Genomic DNA, 15,951 nt, shown 5'->3' with positions numbered 1-15,951 from the left:
GTCTCAGTGGGATAGATACCTCCCAGCTCTATTGTTTGCTTTACGAGAAGCGCCGAGTTCGAGCTTGGGGTTTTCCCCGTTTGAACTATTATATGGGAGATATGTTCGTGGCCCATTGGACTGCCTGAAAGAATTGTGGACGGCAGATAAGTTAGAGCCTGAACTTAAGAGTGAATATGAATATGTCATAGAATTGAGAGATAGGTTAATCAAGTCTTGGCAAATTGCGCAAGAAACACTGAAGTCTTCTGCGAAACGGTACAAGGGGTACTATGATAGGAAAGCTAGGACTAGAAAGTTGAATGTAGGTGACGACGTGCTCATTCTCCTTCTGACTGAGCACAATAAATTGTTGGTGAGATGGCAAGGTCCCTACAAAATCAGAGGAGTCAAATTTGACTATGATTATATAGTAGATGTTGAGGGTGTAGCTAAGACGTATCACATCAATTTATTGAAGAAATATCATAGTCGTCCAGTGAACACACCCGTTGTTGGTTGCTTTGAAGTTGATGATGATGACGATGATGAGGTCATTCAGCTCATGGATGAGGTCATGGAAGTTGAAGAGATGACCGAACTTAATTCTGAGTTGGGTAATGAAATGCCTAAAATGCCTAGTTCAACTCAAAAGGAGTTTGTAGATAGAGTTGAGATAGATTCAGCTTTGGGTGAAAATGAGAAGATGCAAGTTCAAAAGATCCTTTGTGAATATCAAGACGTATTCACTGATATCCCTAAAAAGACAAACGTATCTAGTTGTGAAATCTTGCTAACCACCAATCAACCCATACGATCTCCACCTCACAGAGTACCCCAATCAATGGAGAAGGAGATTGATAATGAAATTGATTCCATGCTTGAGTTAGGAATAATTGAACCATCTAACTCCCCGTATGGTAATCCGATAGTGATAGTTAAGAAACCAGACGGTTCAAATCGCTTCTGCGTCGATTTTAGGCGTTTGAATAAAGTAACAGTCTTTGATCCAGAACCAATGACAAACCCACAAGAATTGTTTGCGTCACTGACCAAGAGTAGATATTTCACAAAACTAGACCTAACAAAAGGCTACTGGCAAATTCCAATGCGTGATGAGGATAAGGCAAAAACTGCTTTTCTTACTCCCAAGGGACAATATCAGTTCAAATACATGCCGTTTGGGCTTGTAACCGCCAGTGCCGAATTCACAAGAATGATGAGAAAAGTACTAGAGGGAATGTCACATGTCGTGAATTACATAGATGACATTTTAATTCACACAAGTACCTGGGCAGAACATGTAGATGTGCTGAATGAGGTCTTGATTAGATTGCGCAAAGCCAATCTGGCTGCTAAGCCATCCAAGTGCACCATAGGTTCTCGAAACATAGAATTTCTCGGTCATAGGATAGGCGATGGGGCAATCCTTACTAGTGATAGGTTAACTGACAAAGTGCTTAAAGCTCCAAGACCCCAAACTAAGAAGCAGGTTAGGTCATTTCTTGGGCTCTGTGGCTACTATCGGGACTATATACCCAATTATGCAAACGTGGCCCTGCCTTTAACTAATCTGACTCGTAAAGGTACTCCTAATAATGTTGAATGGGGAACAAGAGAGGAAGATGCTTTTGTCAGTTTGAAAGAGTCAATTGCTAAACCTCCTGTGTTGAGATTGCCAGACTTTGAAAAGACTTTCATGTTAAAGGTTGATGCGTCTGATGTTGGTATCGGGGCGGTGCTCATGCAAGAGCATGGTGGGGAAGAATTTCCCTTGGCTTATGCAAGCAAGAAACTCCTCCCTAGAGAACAGAGATATTCTACAGTAGAGAAAGAGTGTCTTGCCATTGTCTGGGCGGTCAAGAAATTTGACTATTATCTGTTTGGGAGAGTATTTGAAATTCATACTGACCATAAGCCCCTCACGTATCTCCAAACAATGAAAATGACAAACAAGCGAATTATGAGATGGTGTATGTGCCTACAAGAATATAGGTTTCGCATGATCTCAATAAAAGGATCAGAAAACAAAGCTGCTGATTTAATGAGCAGATTATTGTAAATATTATAATAAGTCTTAAAGTTTCATTTATTTAATGATGTATTTAATGTCAAATGAATTGTTTCATATTATATTTTTATGATTATTACATGACAGATACTTCATGAAGGTTTTCTCATTTCTTTCAGGAACCCTGGAACCAGCACACAGCGTTCCTGTTTCAAAAGGCTCTGCAGTGTTCTGTTTTAGGTTAAGGAAACTTTGTTTGGTAGGGCTTAGTTATACATAGTATAGGTTAGTTTAGGACAGAGGTTTTATTAAGTTGATTAAGATTGTAATCGTAGTTTTAAGAAAAGAGAAATTTTGTTATTTTACCAAATTAAGCCATTTTTTTAATCACTCTAAAAGAAAGCAAAATCTTCAGTCATTTTAAATGACACTATTGTGAAATGTTTTTATGATTCATGTCAGTAAAAAGAAAAAGAAAGGAATAATTAAATCTTATTCATTGTCGATTTTGAAATAATGTTGAATATAGAGTTGAAATTTGAATTGACACTTTTCGAAATTATACACTGCATTTAACTGAACCAGTCAGAACTAACATAAAATTTTCAATCAATGATGTATTTCAAAATAAATCATTATATTGAACCAGGATTTGAAAAATATAAAACTTATCTTGCATATCGTATTATACATACACCAGTATCAAAGGTATTTTCTCTCAGTATTAAGACATCTTGTTTTCATATATTAAGTGTCATTTTGAATTTTCAATCTTAAAAGAAAAAGAAGTGATTTCTCAGTAATTTCTGAAAAGATAATTGATTTTCAATTAGCAAAGCAATGTTTAAAATCGTAAAAAGACTTCATTTTTGAAGCAGTTTGAAAGGTTTATCGCCGTATTCGTAAAGTGGAATTTTTTAACCATAACAATGATACAAATACTTTTACTTTGTTAAGAAAATACAACTTTAGGACAGTTTAATGATTTTTGATTAATAGCAATGCAGTTTTATAGCACTGTATTTAAAACAAAAGTGCATTCAAGAAGTTTGCTGAATTCGATAATTCTTATTGGTCTTTTACAAGACTATCATATATTGTAGAATTCAATTCAAAGCAGTTTGCAAAACACATTGATATTTAGACAGTAAAGGTTACATTGTTATCTAAAAAAAATATATATATTGTTTAAACTGAGATGGCTAATTGAAAATGAGCTCTTGTAAATGTCTTTGCATTTATACATATACCACTGTATATAGTTAATGAAATATTCGTTTTATGATATATTAACGTTTTCATGGAAAATGATAGAGATTTGACCTTATTAAAGAAGACTCTGTTTTAAATTTCTTTTAATGGATATAATTCAGGTTCCCTTAATTTTATCTTAAGGTGGGGGATATTGTCAGGAAAGAAATTTAATTATACATTTGAAGAGTTCAAACATGTGTTTAAAATATTTACTGTTTTGAATATTTTAAAAGCAAGCATTGGAAACGCTTGATCCCCCCCTTTGTACCAGGTTGATGTCATATTTTATTCTATGTAAGAATTTTCATACAGGTGTCATACATAGCAAAGAGTGCTCTAGCATTGATGAATGTAAGTGTATAGAATGCACAGGAAGTCTTTTATTAATAAGAATGTGTTGCTTTATGCACTCATCTGCTATTGAAATTCCTTGGATTACTTTATAGAAATTGTACAGTTATTCCTAGTAACGGTAGTGTATATTAGGAGGTCAATTTTAGTAATTCAGGGAGAACCACCTAAGCCAGAATAGACTACAGATGTTCGTATAGGCAGTCTAAGTTATAACTGAGGGACTACGTCGGTGACGAGATAACGACCCCAGCTGCCGCCGGTTCTCCACCGACATGACTGGTCAAACTTCATGTCATCATTGGGGGCTCGATCTCGTCCACTAATTCGTTGAAGCCACATCTCTCTTATCTGGGGGCTATACTCATCGAGGGGTAACACAGTCTGCGGAGGCCGAGGCCGAGTGGAGAAGAGACATCGCAACCTGCGGAGGCCAGGAACTGGACCGACCACCAGGGCCAAGTGGGGCGTGTCAGACCAGATATGGTGATGGGGGCTCACATCAACGATATTACCGTTTAAGTTAAGTTATATTTTGTTATCCATAATCCATATCCATGTATATTTTCATGTAACTCATTGTAAAAGAAATCAAAGGAAACCACAGAATGATTTAAGAGCTTTGATTAAATCTTTCATAACTGTAAACCTCAGTTTTTACGTATTCCTTATTTGGTGTCAAGCAGCAGTAGTTAAATAATAAAAAAAAAGTCACTTTCCACGTGACACATGTTCATTGCTGGAAATCCAGAGATTCCCTGAGCAGTGAAACTTGTTGTCCATGGGCTCCTAAGATAACAATAATTTTTTGAATAAATAAACTATATATACATAAAAGAACAGACAGAGGAATGACATATGAATTAGAACTATGGTTTTTTAACTGTTGTTTCTTTTAATTAATCGCCAAAGCTTTTGATTTTCTTTTGTATTTCTTTATACCCCCATCTCACTAGATGGCGATTCCGCTGCGATCGTCAAAAATCGACAAAGCGTGGTATATCGTAGCTTGAACGTGGCTTGATCTTTTCAATCTTCTCCGTCGTACCTTGATCTTTTCTGAAGCGGCAAGGATCGCCACCATCTTCCTGGTCGCCACAAAATTTTGAACATGTTCAAAACTTACGTAGCGAGATCGCGGAGGTGCTAAAGCGCATCATAATCGAGTCAAGAGCGTATTACAAACGACATATTCGTAGCTGTAACGAAGCTCCAACGCACAAAGCGTAGTAGAAGCGCATTAAAAGCGGCACCGATCGCCCGTGTTTTTCAGGCCCGTTCCCAAGACAATTCTGCTACGCTGCTTCCGTTTACGAGGCGACTGCCTTGCGCTCGACACGCTTCACACCGTTTCCACCACGACGCTTTCCCTTTGGGTGGCATGTGGCACACGTTCTCAGCCCGCTGCAGGTATTCGCGTTGCGCTTTTGCTGCGCCGCTGATGACTGGCCAGCGATTGAGCAGCGACCGTCTGCGCTGCTATGAAACAACGTGCCGATGGTAGCGGATTATCACATTTTCAACAGATTACGAGGCGACACCACGACGTTTTCAAATATACTTCCCAGAAAAAGGACCAAAAAGGGAAGCTGCCCAATCTGTTATGCCGGCGGTCCAAGAGGAAGCGAACAAGAGGTTATGGTGGTGGTAGAGGAGGAGGAGGTATAGTAGGAGGATAAAAATCTAACTGCTGAGCCAGCTTGAAAGAGAGAAAAAAAAGACGCTCGCATGTCTTGATGACGAAATGGGTTACCTCCGCAAAAATATATAAATTGAATATGTTTTAAAAATAGAATGAATTCTAACTACAGTGACAGTAAACAATATTAAAATTTTAATGATTCGATCACTGATGTATTGATTGGGAAAGTACACTTTATGGGGATTCTGGCATTGTGCCCCCCCCCCCCCCTTATGAGGGCTCTCACATCAGTAGACTACTTCTTGAAAACAAATGTGAAAGGAATTTACCTAACAATTTTGAGTGACAAACTTTTGTGGAAAAAAATAAACAAAATATAAAACATTTGTATGCTCTTTTATGAAATTCTGGATGCATCCCTTAACTATTAAGGCTCATCGACATCTTTTGAGTGAAATTTTAATATATATTGTATATTATGACTTAAGTGACAGCCAGGATCGGACCCAGTATCTTTTTGGCCTCCTCCGACCTCCTTCTACTGTCCTCGTATCAGGTCCTCGTATTCAACTTCTAATTGAAGTTGTTGTATAATGCTAAGATGTATAAGTCCAACCAAATTCTGGACATCCATCTTGGTCGGAGGTTGGCAATCGACTGAAAAATGTCTCATGTGCCGCGATCAATATGCCGATTGCTTGAAATCGTTTCAAGAGCCCATCATGAACGTAACACAATCGTTCCATTCGTAGCACCACCGTACCGAGGTCCTAATTAGCGTATGGGCCTCGTTGTACGGTCGCTTTGATCGCAGAAGCAGCGCATCACATCTGCCTCAAATCGTGGCAAGAGAGTGGCAGCGTCGTACTACCAGCGTATTACCATCGCCTTCAGCGCAGGTCCGTCGCAGTGAAGTTGTAGTGCAATCGCCTCGCAGGCTAAAAATAGAATTCGAGGACGATTCTGCTACGCTTTGCGGGATTTAGACAGATCGCCATGGTCGCCATGGTCGCCATGATCGCCATCCTAGTGAGATGGGGGCCTTATGTCATTGGTACATAGGTGATCATCAGCAATGAGCTAGTTTGCAGGCACAAACCTGAATTTGACACTTAATAACAAATCATCCCATGTCCAGAGTGAAGACTGGAGTCCAATCTTTGTCTTTGTCAAATAGGAGAATATCAAGTGGTCAAGTGGTTATGACTCTTGTCTTTAAATCAGAGGGACGTGGGTTCAAATCCCACCCAAGGGGTGTTTTCCTCCCACAAGAAATTTAACCTACGTTGTGCTGTACTCAATCCAGGTGAAGTGCACAGACAACCGATATAGGATTTATTCCTTGACACTTTGCACTGATATGGCAGCTCAGCTACAGCCGGGGTAATAATTTGATACCAGGTATCAAGTGCAGTAGAGTATACATGTATGCACATAGCAACTGCACTATATAAATTGATATATTATTTATTATCATTATCAATATCATTATAAATAAGTAGCAGTCCCAGAATATGAGTGAACATAGTCTCACTAATTCAGACTATGCATTAAACACTAGGTGAAAAACAAAGGTCTGTACCTGCAGACTAGCATCGGGTAGGCAATGAAGCAACCAGTACGACTCAGGCCTATTAAAAACATGTGTATTTTACATCTTACAAAAGTAATGCTATTTTGTTTTTATTCTTACTTACTTATGATTCCATATACTCCTTGTTTCTAGATTATCCTCCAGCTCGAATGTACAAAGCACTTCCTTTTTAGGATCCTTTATAGGGAAGCAGAGACAGAGAGAGGGGAGGGGTTGAATTGCAAAAATAAATATTTGGTTATTAAGCAATAGTAAGCAAGAAAGAGGATAGGAAGATGATATTGAAAAGATTATTGTTGTTAACTGCATCATTCATTTTTTTGAAAAAAAAATAAAAGAAAATAAGAGTATGATGATTTTAATATGGGTATTTCAAAGTAATCACCAAGTAAATCACTAACACTGACTTTATTCCTACCAAAATAATCAGATTAACGTTTATAAATACATTATACACTGTATATGTAGTAAAGATAGCTATGTTTTCACTGGAATCAGAATGATTTCACAGCTCTTCTTTTTTTCTACCTTTACATGCTCTATTCATTTTACAGAACAGCATGTGCTATCATGCATGTACATGAAGGTCATATGGTCACATTCATTACATACTGCCCAAATCAGGATAATTGGAGGCTATCTTCCAATAAACTCTTGAATTCATCTCCTATCTGCATGTCCAGCTATCTGTATCTTGAAAGAGCAATTCCAACAGCTGGTAGAGACATGACACCCTCAAACAAATATTTGCTCCCTTCCTTCCATGTATGTACCCAGTGTTTTCAAGTTCAATACTTAAAGGGGAAATTCACCCTCATGATCGATAAGTTGGTTTCCAGAAAAGGAAAAAATTTAGAAGGTTTGGTCAAATCCATCAGATAAAGAGAGCTTTGAATTTCTAATCAATTAAATATAGGGACATAATAAAGATTTGAAAGTCTGTTTTGAAATAAAATGATCACTTATATATAATTTGGGGTTTTTTTTTCATCACTCATCTTCTTTCTGATCAATTATTTTGGGGCTGAATAGATGTAAAGTGTAATTGTCAATTCACAAAAACAGAAGTAAGCCGTTTCATCTTAAATACATTTTTAATCTATTTCTGGATAAAGTGACATGATCTTTCCAGAGATATCCACACCAAATTTACGAAAAGAAAATTTTACATGTTTTATTTTCTATACAAAAAATAAAAATAATGTAAAATTGAGAATACAAATAAAAAATTAAAAAATATGGAATGAACACTTGTATCACAGACACTGGCATTATTCTGTCCTTACTTGAAGTCTGAGTGATGACTGACATATATGTACATTGGTATCCTTTACAGCATTGTCAATGATAAACAGCACTGGTGAAAGTACAATTATCATACAAGCTACTGAATGTCTACAGCATTATCATTCATTGTTGTGTCAGATCGGCTCACATCATTGATAAGCGGCAATGGATAGCAAAAAATTTCAAGGAAGATTTTGGAGCATGAAAAGAAAGAAAGTTGAATTGATCAATATCTTCTAACAACACACATGAACTTTCATACAAATTTTGTATTTTTTATAAAATTTGTATACCAATTGTATAAAATAGTTTTTTTCTGCTACAAATACATGTATATCTAAATTGTGAACTTGTGGGAGAAAGTTATATTTTGACCACTTACTGTTTGCTTGTCAGTGAGGACCCATGGTGTTATCCTTGCAAAGCCATGCTGAGCTCCTTTATCCCATGGACCAAATTGAGCTAGGGTAGCAATGAAGAAAAAATAAATATGACCATAGAAATATTTTTCAAAGCAGGGCTGTGAGTGGTGACAAATAATAACAGTTAAAAACATGAAGGGGACATTTTTTAAAAAGAACTGAAAAATAAGCTAAAAATCAAATACACAAAGAGCTAAACTCTCATATCCCAATTAAAAAGCCATTTTCTAAAATCTAGAATCACAAATTTCATAAGGCCAACACAAGACATGGTTACTGCAGGATACCACCAAAGCGATTTTTCAAACGTTGATTCCCTGTCATTTCAAGGCAGAAGCAGGCTACTTATTTAAACATGACGTTATATAATGACCAAGATCTCTATTGTGTTCTAAAGATTTTTGAAGAATCCTGTTACAAAATACAAATTTTTTGGTGTTTGTTTCACCATAGAGCTATTATGGTTTCACCATGGACCTATTAATGGTTTCACTCATGAGCTCTGACTAATTGAGATTTTTTGTCATGGCCATGGGGATGAGGAGGCCTTCAAGCTTCCATAGGCTGTAGTACAAAAAATATATTTGTTGGGGGAGGGGGGCATATCCCAACTGTATTTCATCTTTGATTTATTCAAATGATAATTCTATAATACTGACAATAATGCATTAATGCCACTTATGAAACTTAAATACAATGATTCTTGGATGACATTTATCGCTTTATTGTAACGTCGATCAACTACACCATGATGTCTTCTTTTCTGCATCAACAGTTACTTGCAATGTGTGATGAGTCCTGGAGATTGAAGTGTGCATACCACTTTGGCTTACAAGGTTAGGTCAATTAAATCTGGCATTATCATCACTAGTCATACCAACAACCCACATGTGCCCATCTACACCGCCCAGCATGGATGTCCTACTGTCCCTGCTCAAGATGGATGCTTTCAAACTGACTGAATACTAAAAAATACCAGGGTTTTTTTGCAGTGTGAATGAAATTTACTTGTGATACAGATGACTCGGCCAAAGTCGAATGTCTTGAAACCAGAGAAATCTGTTTGACTTTGGTGAAATTCGGCTTAGAAGATGTTATTAAAGGACAAGTCCACCCCAACAAAAAGTTGATGTGAATAAACAGATAAAATTTCATCACACTTGGATATAAAATATTAAGAAAGTTATGACATTTTAAAGTTATGCTTAATTTCACAAAAGATATGCGCATCCTGGTCGGTATGCAAATGAGAGGACTGATGACGTCATCATCCACTGACCATTTCTTTTGTATTTTACTATATGAAATACAAATTATTCTAATTTTCTCCTCATTGACCTGTGAAAAAAAAGTTTTATTCTACTGTATTCCACAAAGGAAATATCTGCTAAATCATAGACTACAAAATTATGTCAACTTTAGCTGATATTTTTCCAAGGTAATGGGTATTCTCTCAGTGTGAAAGCAAATTATGAAAAGTTTTTTTTTTTATCCAAGTGAGTATGCTGGCCATGGAGTACTCTAAGGCCCTTGGGTTGCCAGCTTGCTGAGCTGATGATTTCACATCACACATCACGTCTAGCTGCTATACTCAAAACATACTGTACGTACAGTACTTATAACTTCAAGAACCCCCCCCCCCCCATCTGGTTCAGGTGGGTATGAATGCAGAAAATGATTATTGAGAAAGGCATTAATCCTCAGTACTAGGTCCATCTGAGAGAACATTAAGCCATCGGTCCTCTTGTTGGTTGCTTGCTCACAAACATTCATGCTTTCTTAGCAATTCGGGAAAAAATCACCACCGTTTACCATTTACTGGGTATTTTGAGGCCTGAGCAAGCTCTTGTAAATTTCTTTGATATTTTATGGTGAAGTCGGTCTAAAGGGACCTAATGTCATTGTGGACTTTTACAGGTGCCTCACTGCAGGAGTTTATCAATGATGACATGCTTCACCTTACCAGCAAGTATACTGTCAATGTCATGGCAAGGTGATTTCTCTTTCTTTGACAAAAATTTAATAACAGCACAGCCTGACAACTGACCTGAACTGTATAATTATCTAAATGAAATTAAATTAATGATCTATGTGAAGACAGCACATATTTCCTCTTTTTTGGCAAAGCAAATTGAATATTTCTCAAATTGCAAAATGTGATTTAGAAATTTGTCCAGAAGATCAATAAAAAGGACAAATAAAAGCAGCCACAGATCCCCTTATATAATTTAGTAAAAGTCCATAGAAGTCTATCTAGTCCTCCCCCCCCCCCATGTATTAATACTATTTTCTCCTTTGGGATGATTTTTCTTTTACTTGTCTGGAAATTGGGCCTGGAAAAGTGATTCTGAAATATTGTAATGACCTATAACATATATTTTTTTCTGTTTACATTTAATTTTTGGCATGTTAGGATATTGTCTATCATGGATGCATGGGTGAAAATAATATATTTGGTTAAACAAAATTTAAATAAATTTACTTACGAAAGATGACTGGAATACCACCCCTGATTGCTTTCTTGTTATTAAACACTGCTTTCTCACTGAAAAGAAGACAGAACAAAAATAATAATTGTTCATTCATTTCATCAGGTATAACAAAGTTCAAATAAAATTTATTCTGAATGAGTTGAAAATAAATGCTATAGTTAATTTAATAAATAGCCATCGATGCATGAGCTGAACAAATATCTGTGACAACTTTGTTATCATGCAAAGAAAGCACATTCCTACCTAGAATTTCTTGGACAGATTAACAAACATTACCTAGGGGCGAAAAATAAATCTGATATAGGATGTTGGTATGATTTACATTTCAGGAAAAGTTATAAAGCACAGTCATATGAAAATGCCTAAATATTGAAAAGTTCCTGCAAAATAAAAAGGAATTAATAAAAAAAAATCCTTTGTAACTTACCTTAAAAATAATCTATCACATCCATTCAATGAAAGTGATGTCACAGTAGCTCCTGTGAGAAATTAAGAAGAAAATATAAATAAGAAAAGATTATTTGCATGGATAATATCCAATGAAGACAAATGAAAAAAAAACTGTAAACCAAACCCAAGGTAAACTAAATGTTGAAACACTAGTTAAGTTGTGTTGAGTGTGAGTTGAACAATCATCCAACCTTCCACCCATCCATCAATCCAGCCAGCCAGTCATCCATCCATCCAACAATCCATCCATCCAACAATCCATCCATCCATTTATTCATTTATTCATCTATCCATCCATTCATTCATTTTTCAATTCATCCATCCATCCATTCAAAACATCCATCCATTAATTATATTCATCCATTCTTCCTTCCATCCTTCCATCCATCCAAGAATCTAACCATCCATCCACCCACCATCCACCCATCCATTTATCCAATCAACCAACCAACCACCCATCCATCCATCCAACCACCCATCCATCCATCCAACCATCCATCCATCCAACCATCCATCTATCCATCCATCCATCCTTTCTTCCATCCATCCATCCATCCACCCACCATCCACCCATCCATCCATCCTTCCTTCCTTCCATCCATCCATCCATCCATCCAACCAACCAGCCAGCCAGCCAGCCAGCCAGCCATCCATCCATCCATCTATCCATCTATCTATCTATCCATCCATCCATCCAACCAACCATCTAACCATTCATCCCATCTCTGCTTTGGTCTGATAATCAGACTACATTATAACTGATGTTGTTGTCAATCTACACGAACTGAAATGACCTTTGCATGTACTGGTTGGATACCAATGTCATTGAGCCAAAAAAAATGTGCAAGGGGTTGAGGATAGCATGTTAAATGATTTATGGGTCCTGTCAATTCTTAATCAGTCTGTCTCCGAGGGGCAATGGGGCATGTAATGAGAGGCTGCTGTAACACACTTCAAGGAAATAACAACTGAAACATAATAAACACAGGAATATCTTGACTTCTATAATTCCTCACACTTATGCGGTGTCAAGGTGGAAATTGCCTTGATTTTTAATAAAGCACTAGCTTACAGAATAACCATAACAACCCAAAAGAAGCAACTTCTCAAGATCTTTGGAAAACATTTTAATTTTCTTAAGTAAAATAAGTGAATTATCAAATATCCCTTACACTAGAGATATATCACTGAATTTTTATGATATTTTTATGATTTCCATTAAAAAATATTGAAGATAATTTCTAACATCACTTCTATAAATACTTATGAGCATTCTAAAGAAATATATTGACCAATTGGCACCATATTCACATGATAAAATATATATCTTTTTTATTGTGACATTCTCATTTATTCCTCTAAAAAGCAAATCAACTCATAGGCCTATAGTAGTTTATACTACACAATCAAAATTTCATATAGACATAAACAAAACATAAATTATTGGTAAAAAAATGTTTTAAACAATTATTGAATCAAGGGTAAAAGGCTAGAATCATTTGTTTATTGGTAGGGTGGTAATTTGGTAAATCATTTTCTAAGAATAACGTACAAAGTCTGATAAACAGGAAATCTGCAATATTTTGGCAATAGGAACTGAACAGGAAGATGTTACATAAACCCAATAAAGAAAGAGAGAGAACTTTACTTTTTATTCATAGACTCTGTCTGGCTTAGATCAAACTTGTGCCCAGGGCAGATCGGGGGTGCGCCCCCCCCCCCTCTTATTCCTGTCATTTTCCTTAATATTCAACATATCTAATTTAATTTCCAAGCACACAATAGAGTCCAGACATACTGTAGATTCATATTAATGATTCAGTTTGGGAACTAAAGGCAGAGGACAGACTGTCATGTTTCATCCATTTAAAATAGGAATAAGGGGAAATACCTTTCCTAATTCTGTTATTCTTTAATTCTCCATAAAAGAAATGAGCTACAGTGTCCATTTGGGGCTGAATGCAACAAAATTAAAATGTAGGAGAGAACAAAAAATCTGATGCTATGGGATGCTTCTTGAAAAAATTTTCAAATATTTGTTTGCAATGATTTCTTTTTAATAATGTTGTGGAAATAAATGATTTCATTTGTCTCATTTTCGTACATATCGTCACAGATGCCAACGTCATAAAAGGAATCATAAATTTGATGAGTAAAAAGGGTTGTTTAATATGATTTTTTTTAACAAAAAGTATTTTTTCATGATACGTGTTGAAGTATTCATTTTTAAAAAAAGTTGATTTGAAAAAAAGGAAAATTTTTTGTATATGTGATGTAATCAACCATGGCTACTAATTAATGGCTACACCATTAGAGGAAATTTGTGAATTTGTGGTATATAAAATGATTATTATTATTATTACTTATAACTAAAACAAATAAAGTGGCCAAATGTCTATCTATTCTACAGGCCTATAGGCATACCGGTACATATCGACCCCTCGCAGCTCATCAGATGGTAAAGCTAGCTGTTAATAACTATATATCACACAGGATGGGAGTGACTAGACTATTGAATAGATGACATTCCTAATTCATTACAACCTAGCTAGTAAGCTTGTGCATGCAACTAATGTACATAAGGTAGTACACAACCCTTTGTGTGCATGCATGAGCTGGTCGATACATTTTTATAAAATCCATGGATGTTACAAATTAAGTCTCCTTTTCCTAAAATTTTTCTATTAATTAATTTACTAACTAACTAGTACATGATGTTTGGCTAGTTATGAAGCATGTCTTTGTTGGTTCTCTGACTCTGGAGTCTGACGTACTTCCATAAAACATATATCAAAGACAAAGTCCTCCTCCTCCTATTATTCTTCTCTAATCAATTAAGACCCTCGTTCCGGGGGGGGGGGCAGTCAAATATGCACTGCATGTATACATACGTGACCAAAAAACGTGTTAAAAGGGATTTTTTTTTCAGTTTTGGACGTGGGCCACGCATGCACTCATTAAAGGTATCAAAAACACAGGGTTTTTTTCTTAAAGGGTGATTTAAAAGACTGGTCAGTGGAATTTATCATAACCTTGCATGTTAACTGAATGGGTGGTCAGTACATGGTCAATCGCAGGGTCAAACCAAGGAGATATCACCTCCTTGGTCAAACGTGTCTAGGCCTAGGGTAGGTTTTCCCCCAAGCTTTTTCCCCGTGGTCATTTTCTGGTGACAACTTGTTTGGGGGCTGAAATGTGTAAAGCCCACGAAAAAAATTGTTTAGGGAGTTATTTTGCACACACAAACAGTTTGGAAATATTTGGTCACGCATGTGTACACCAATACACTGCCCCCCCCCCCCAAGCCCTCATTGTCATAAAGTAATTTTTCATTGTCATTTTTTCATGATTTATATTGACTGCCAACAGTACTTGCAGACTTTGCAGTACACAATCAACGAGAATTTTGTTCATAGAATTTCTTCCAAATCCAGCACAAATATATAAGGATCACTTACCGTGTAGCTGAACGGTAGCAGCCGACTCCAACTGCCGAGCCAATACCACCTGTTCCTGGCGCTCATCCTTCGGAACTTTCAAGGCAGCCATTTTTTCCTGAAGCAAGGAAATCTCTTCTCTTGTATTCCCGCGATTAGAAACCACCTAATATCAAAGCTTGATAACACAAAGCACCAACACAGTAGCATAAAACATGCGGAAGTTCTTTTGAAAGCACTTTATTCTTTAGAATCCAATGCCTCCGGACATCGAAACAGTACAGCCGTGCATGAAAAAAAGGCTGCGGGCTGCGGCAGTATCCGAATATACACGCCGATATATGCACCGGGTTGCGCCCCTGCACATTATTCCTGGGATAGTGCTACTGTGTTTATCGTCCTTTTTGCCCACGCCCACTTCTGTTATTGCACACATACTAGTCTACTCATGTCCAAACTTTCTACTTCGCCGATTGCCGACTGCCTTGTTTATCAGCTGCAATCCTCGCAAGAAGATCTGAAAGACCTCAAGTTTATTGTAAGAAAGAAAATTAGCAAAGTATTAGTTGGTGAGCTAGTTTTGAGGAAAAAAAATGCCTCATTATGAAAAAAATGGGCATAAAACACAATTAGTTGGTAACAGCCTCATTCACTGATCTTGAAAATGATATGAACAAAAATATTTCATTTTCCATCAGTGTGGCGAGGGCATTCACTATATAGCCTTTTTAAGTTCAAAAATTTCATTCTGGGCAATTCCATAAAATATGTATGTCCGACCCTGTGGGACCTTCATGAAATTTTCTGTCTCTGAACTCTGGTTCTTTTGACAGTCTGTAATGCTGTCAAATGACCATGACAGTTTATGAAGTGAAGCAAGAATTGTGAAAAATGGGACATACAAAAAGGTGGAATGGGATTACCCTTCAGTAAATATTTTTAACTCCCACCCCCAGCCACTAAAAACATAATACCAGCAGATCCAGGGAAGGGCAGCCGGCCCGTGCCCCCCCTATTGAGAAGCAAAATTAA

General features: G+C 36.7%; 1 protein-coding gene across 1 annotated transcript in view; it reads right to left on the bottom strand.

Moving 5' to 3' along the window:
• The window catches only part of LOC121415064 (putative glucose-6-phosphate 1-epimerase), a 30,006-nt gene extending 14,628 nt beyond the window's left edge, over positions 1-15,378 (bottom strand). Inside the window, exons 1-5 of the mRNA XM_041608146.1 lie at positions 14,941-15,378; positions 11,460-11,511; positions 11,027-11,085; positions 8,501-8,580; positions 6,935-7,008 (exon numbers count right to left, since the gene is read on the bottom strand). Of these exons, the coding sequence (XP_041464080.1) occupies positions 6,935-7,008; positions 8,501-8,580; positions 11,027-11,085; positions 11,460-11,511; positions 14,941-15,031 (356 nt within the window). The 5' untranslated portion in view covers positions 15,032-15,378. The remainder of the gene's footprint in view (positions 1-6,934; positions 7,009-8,500; positions 8,581-11,026; positions 11,086-11,459; positions 11,512-14,940) is intronic.
• Positions 15,379-15,951: the final 573 nt, after the last annotated feature.

Source organism: Lytechinus variegatus, chromosome 5 (genome assembly GCF_018143015.1).
Source record: "Lytechinus variegatus isolate NC3 chromosome 5, Lvar_3.0, whole genome shotgun sequence".
Lineage (NCBI taxonomy): Eukaryota > Metazoa > Echinodermata > Echinoidea > Temnopleuroida > Toxopneustidae > Lytechinus > Lytechinus variegatus.
The sequence above is the reverse complement of the archived record's forward strand: the minus strand, read 5'-3'. Positions and strand labels throughout refer to the sequence as shown.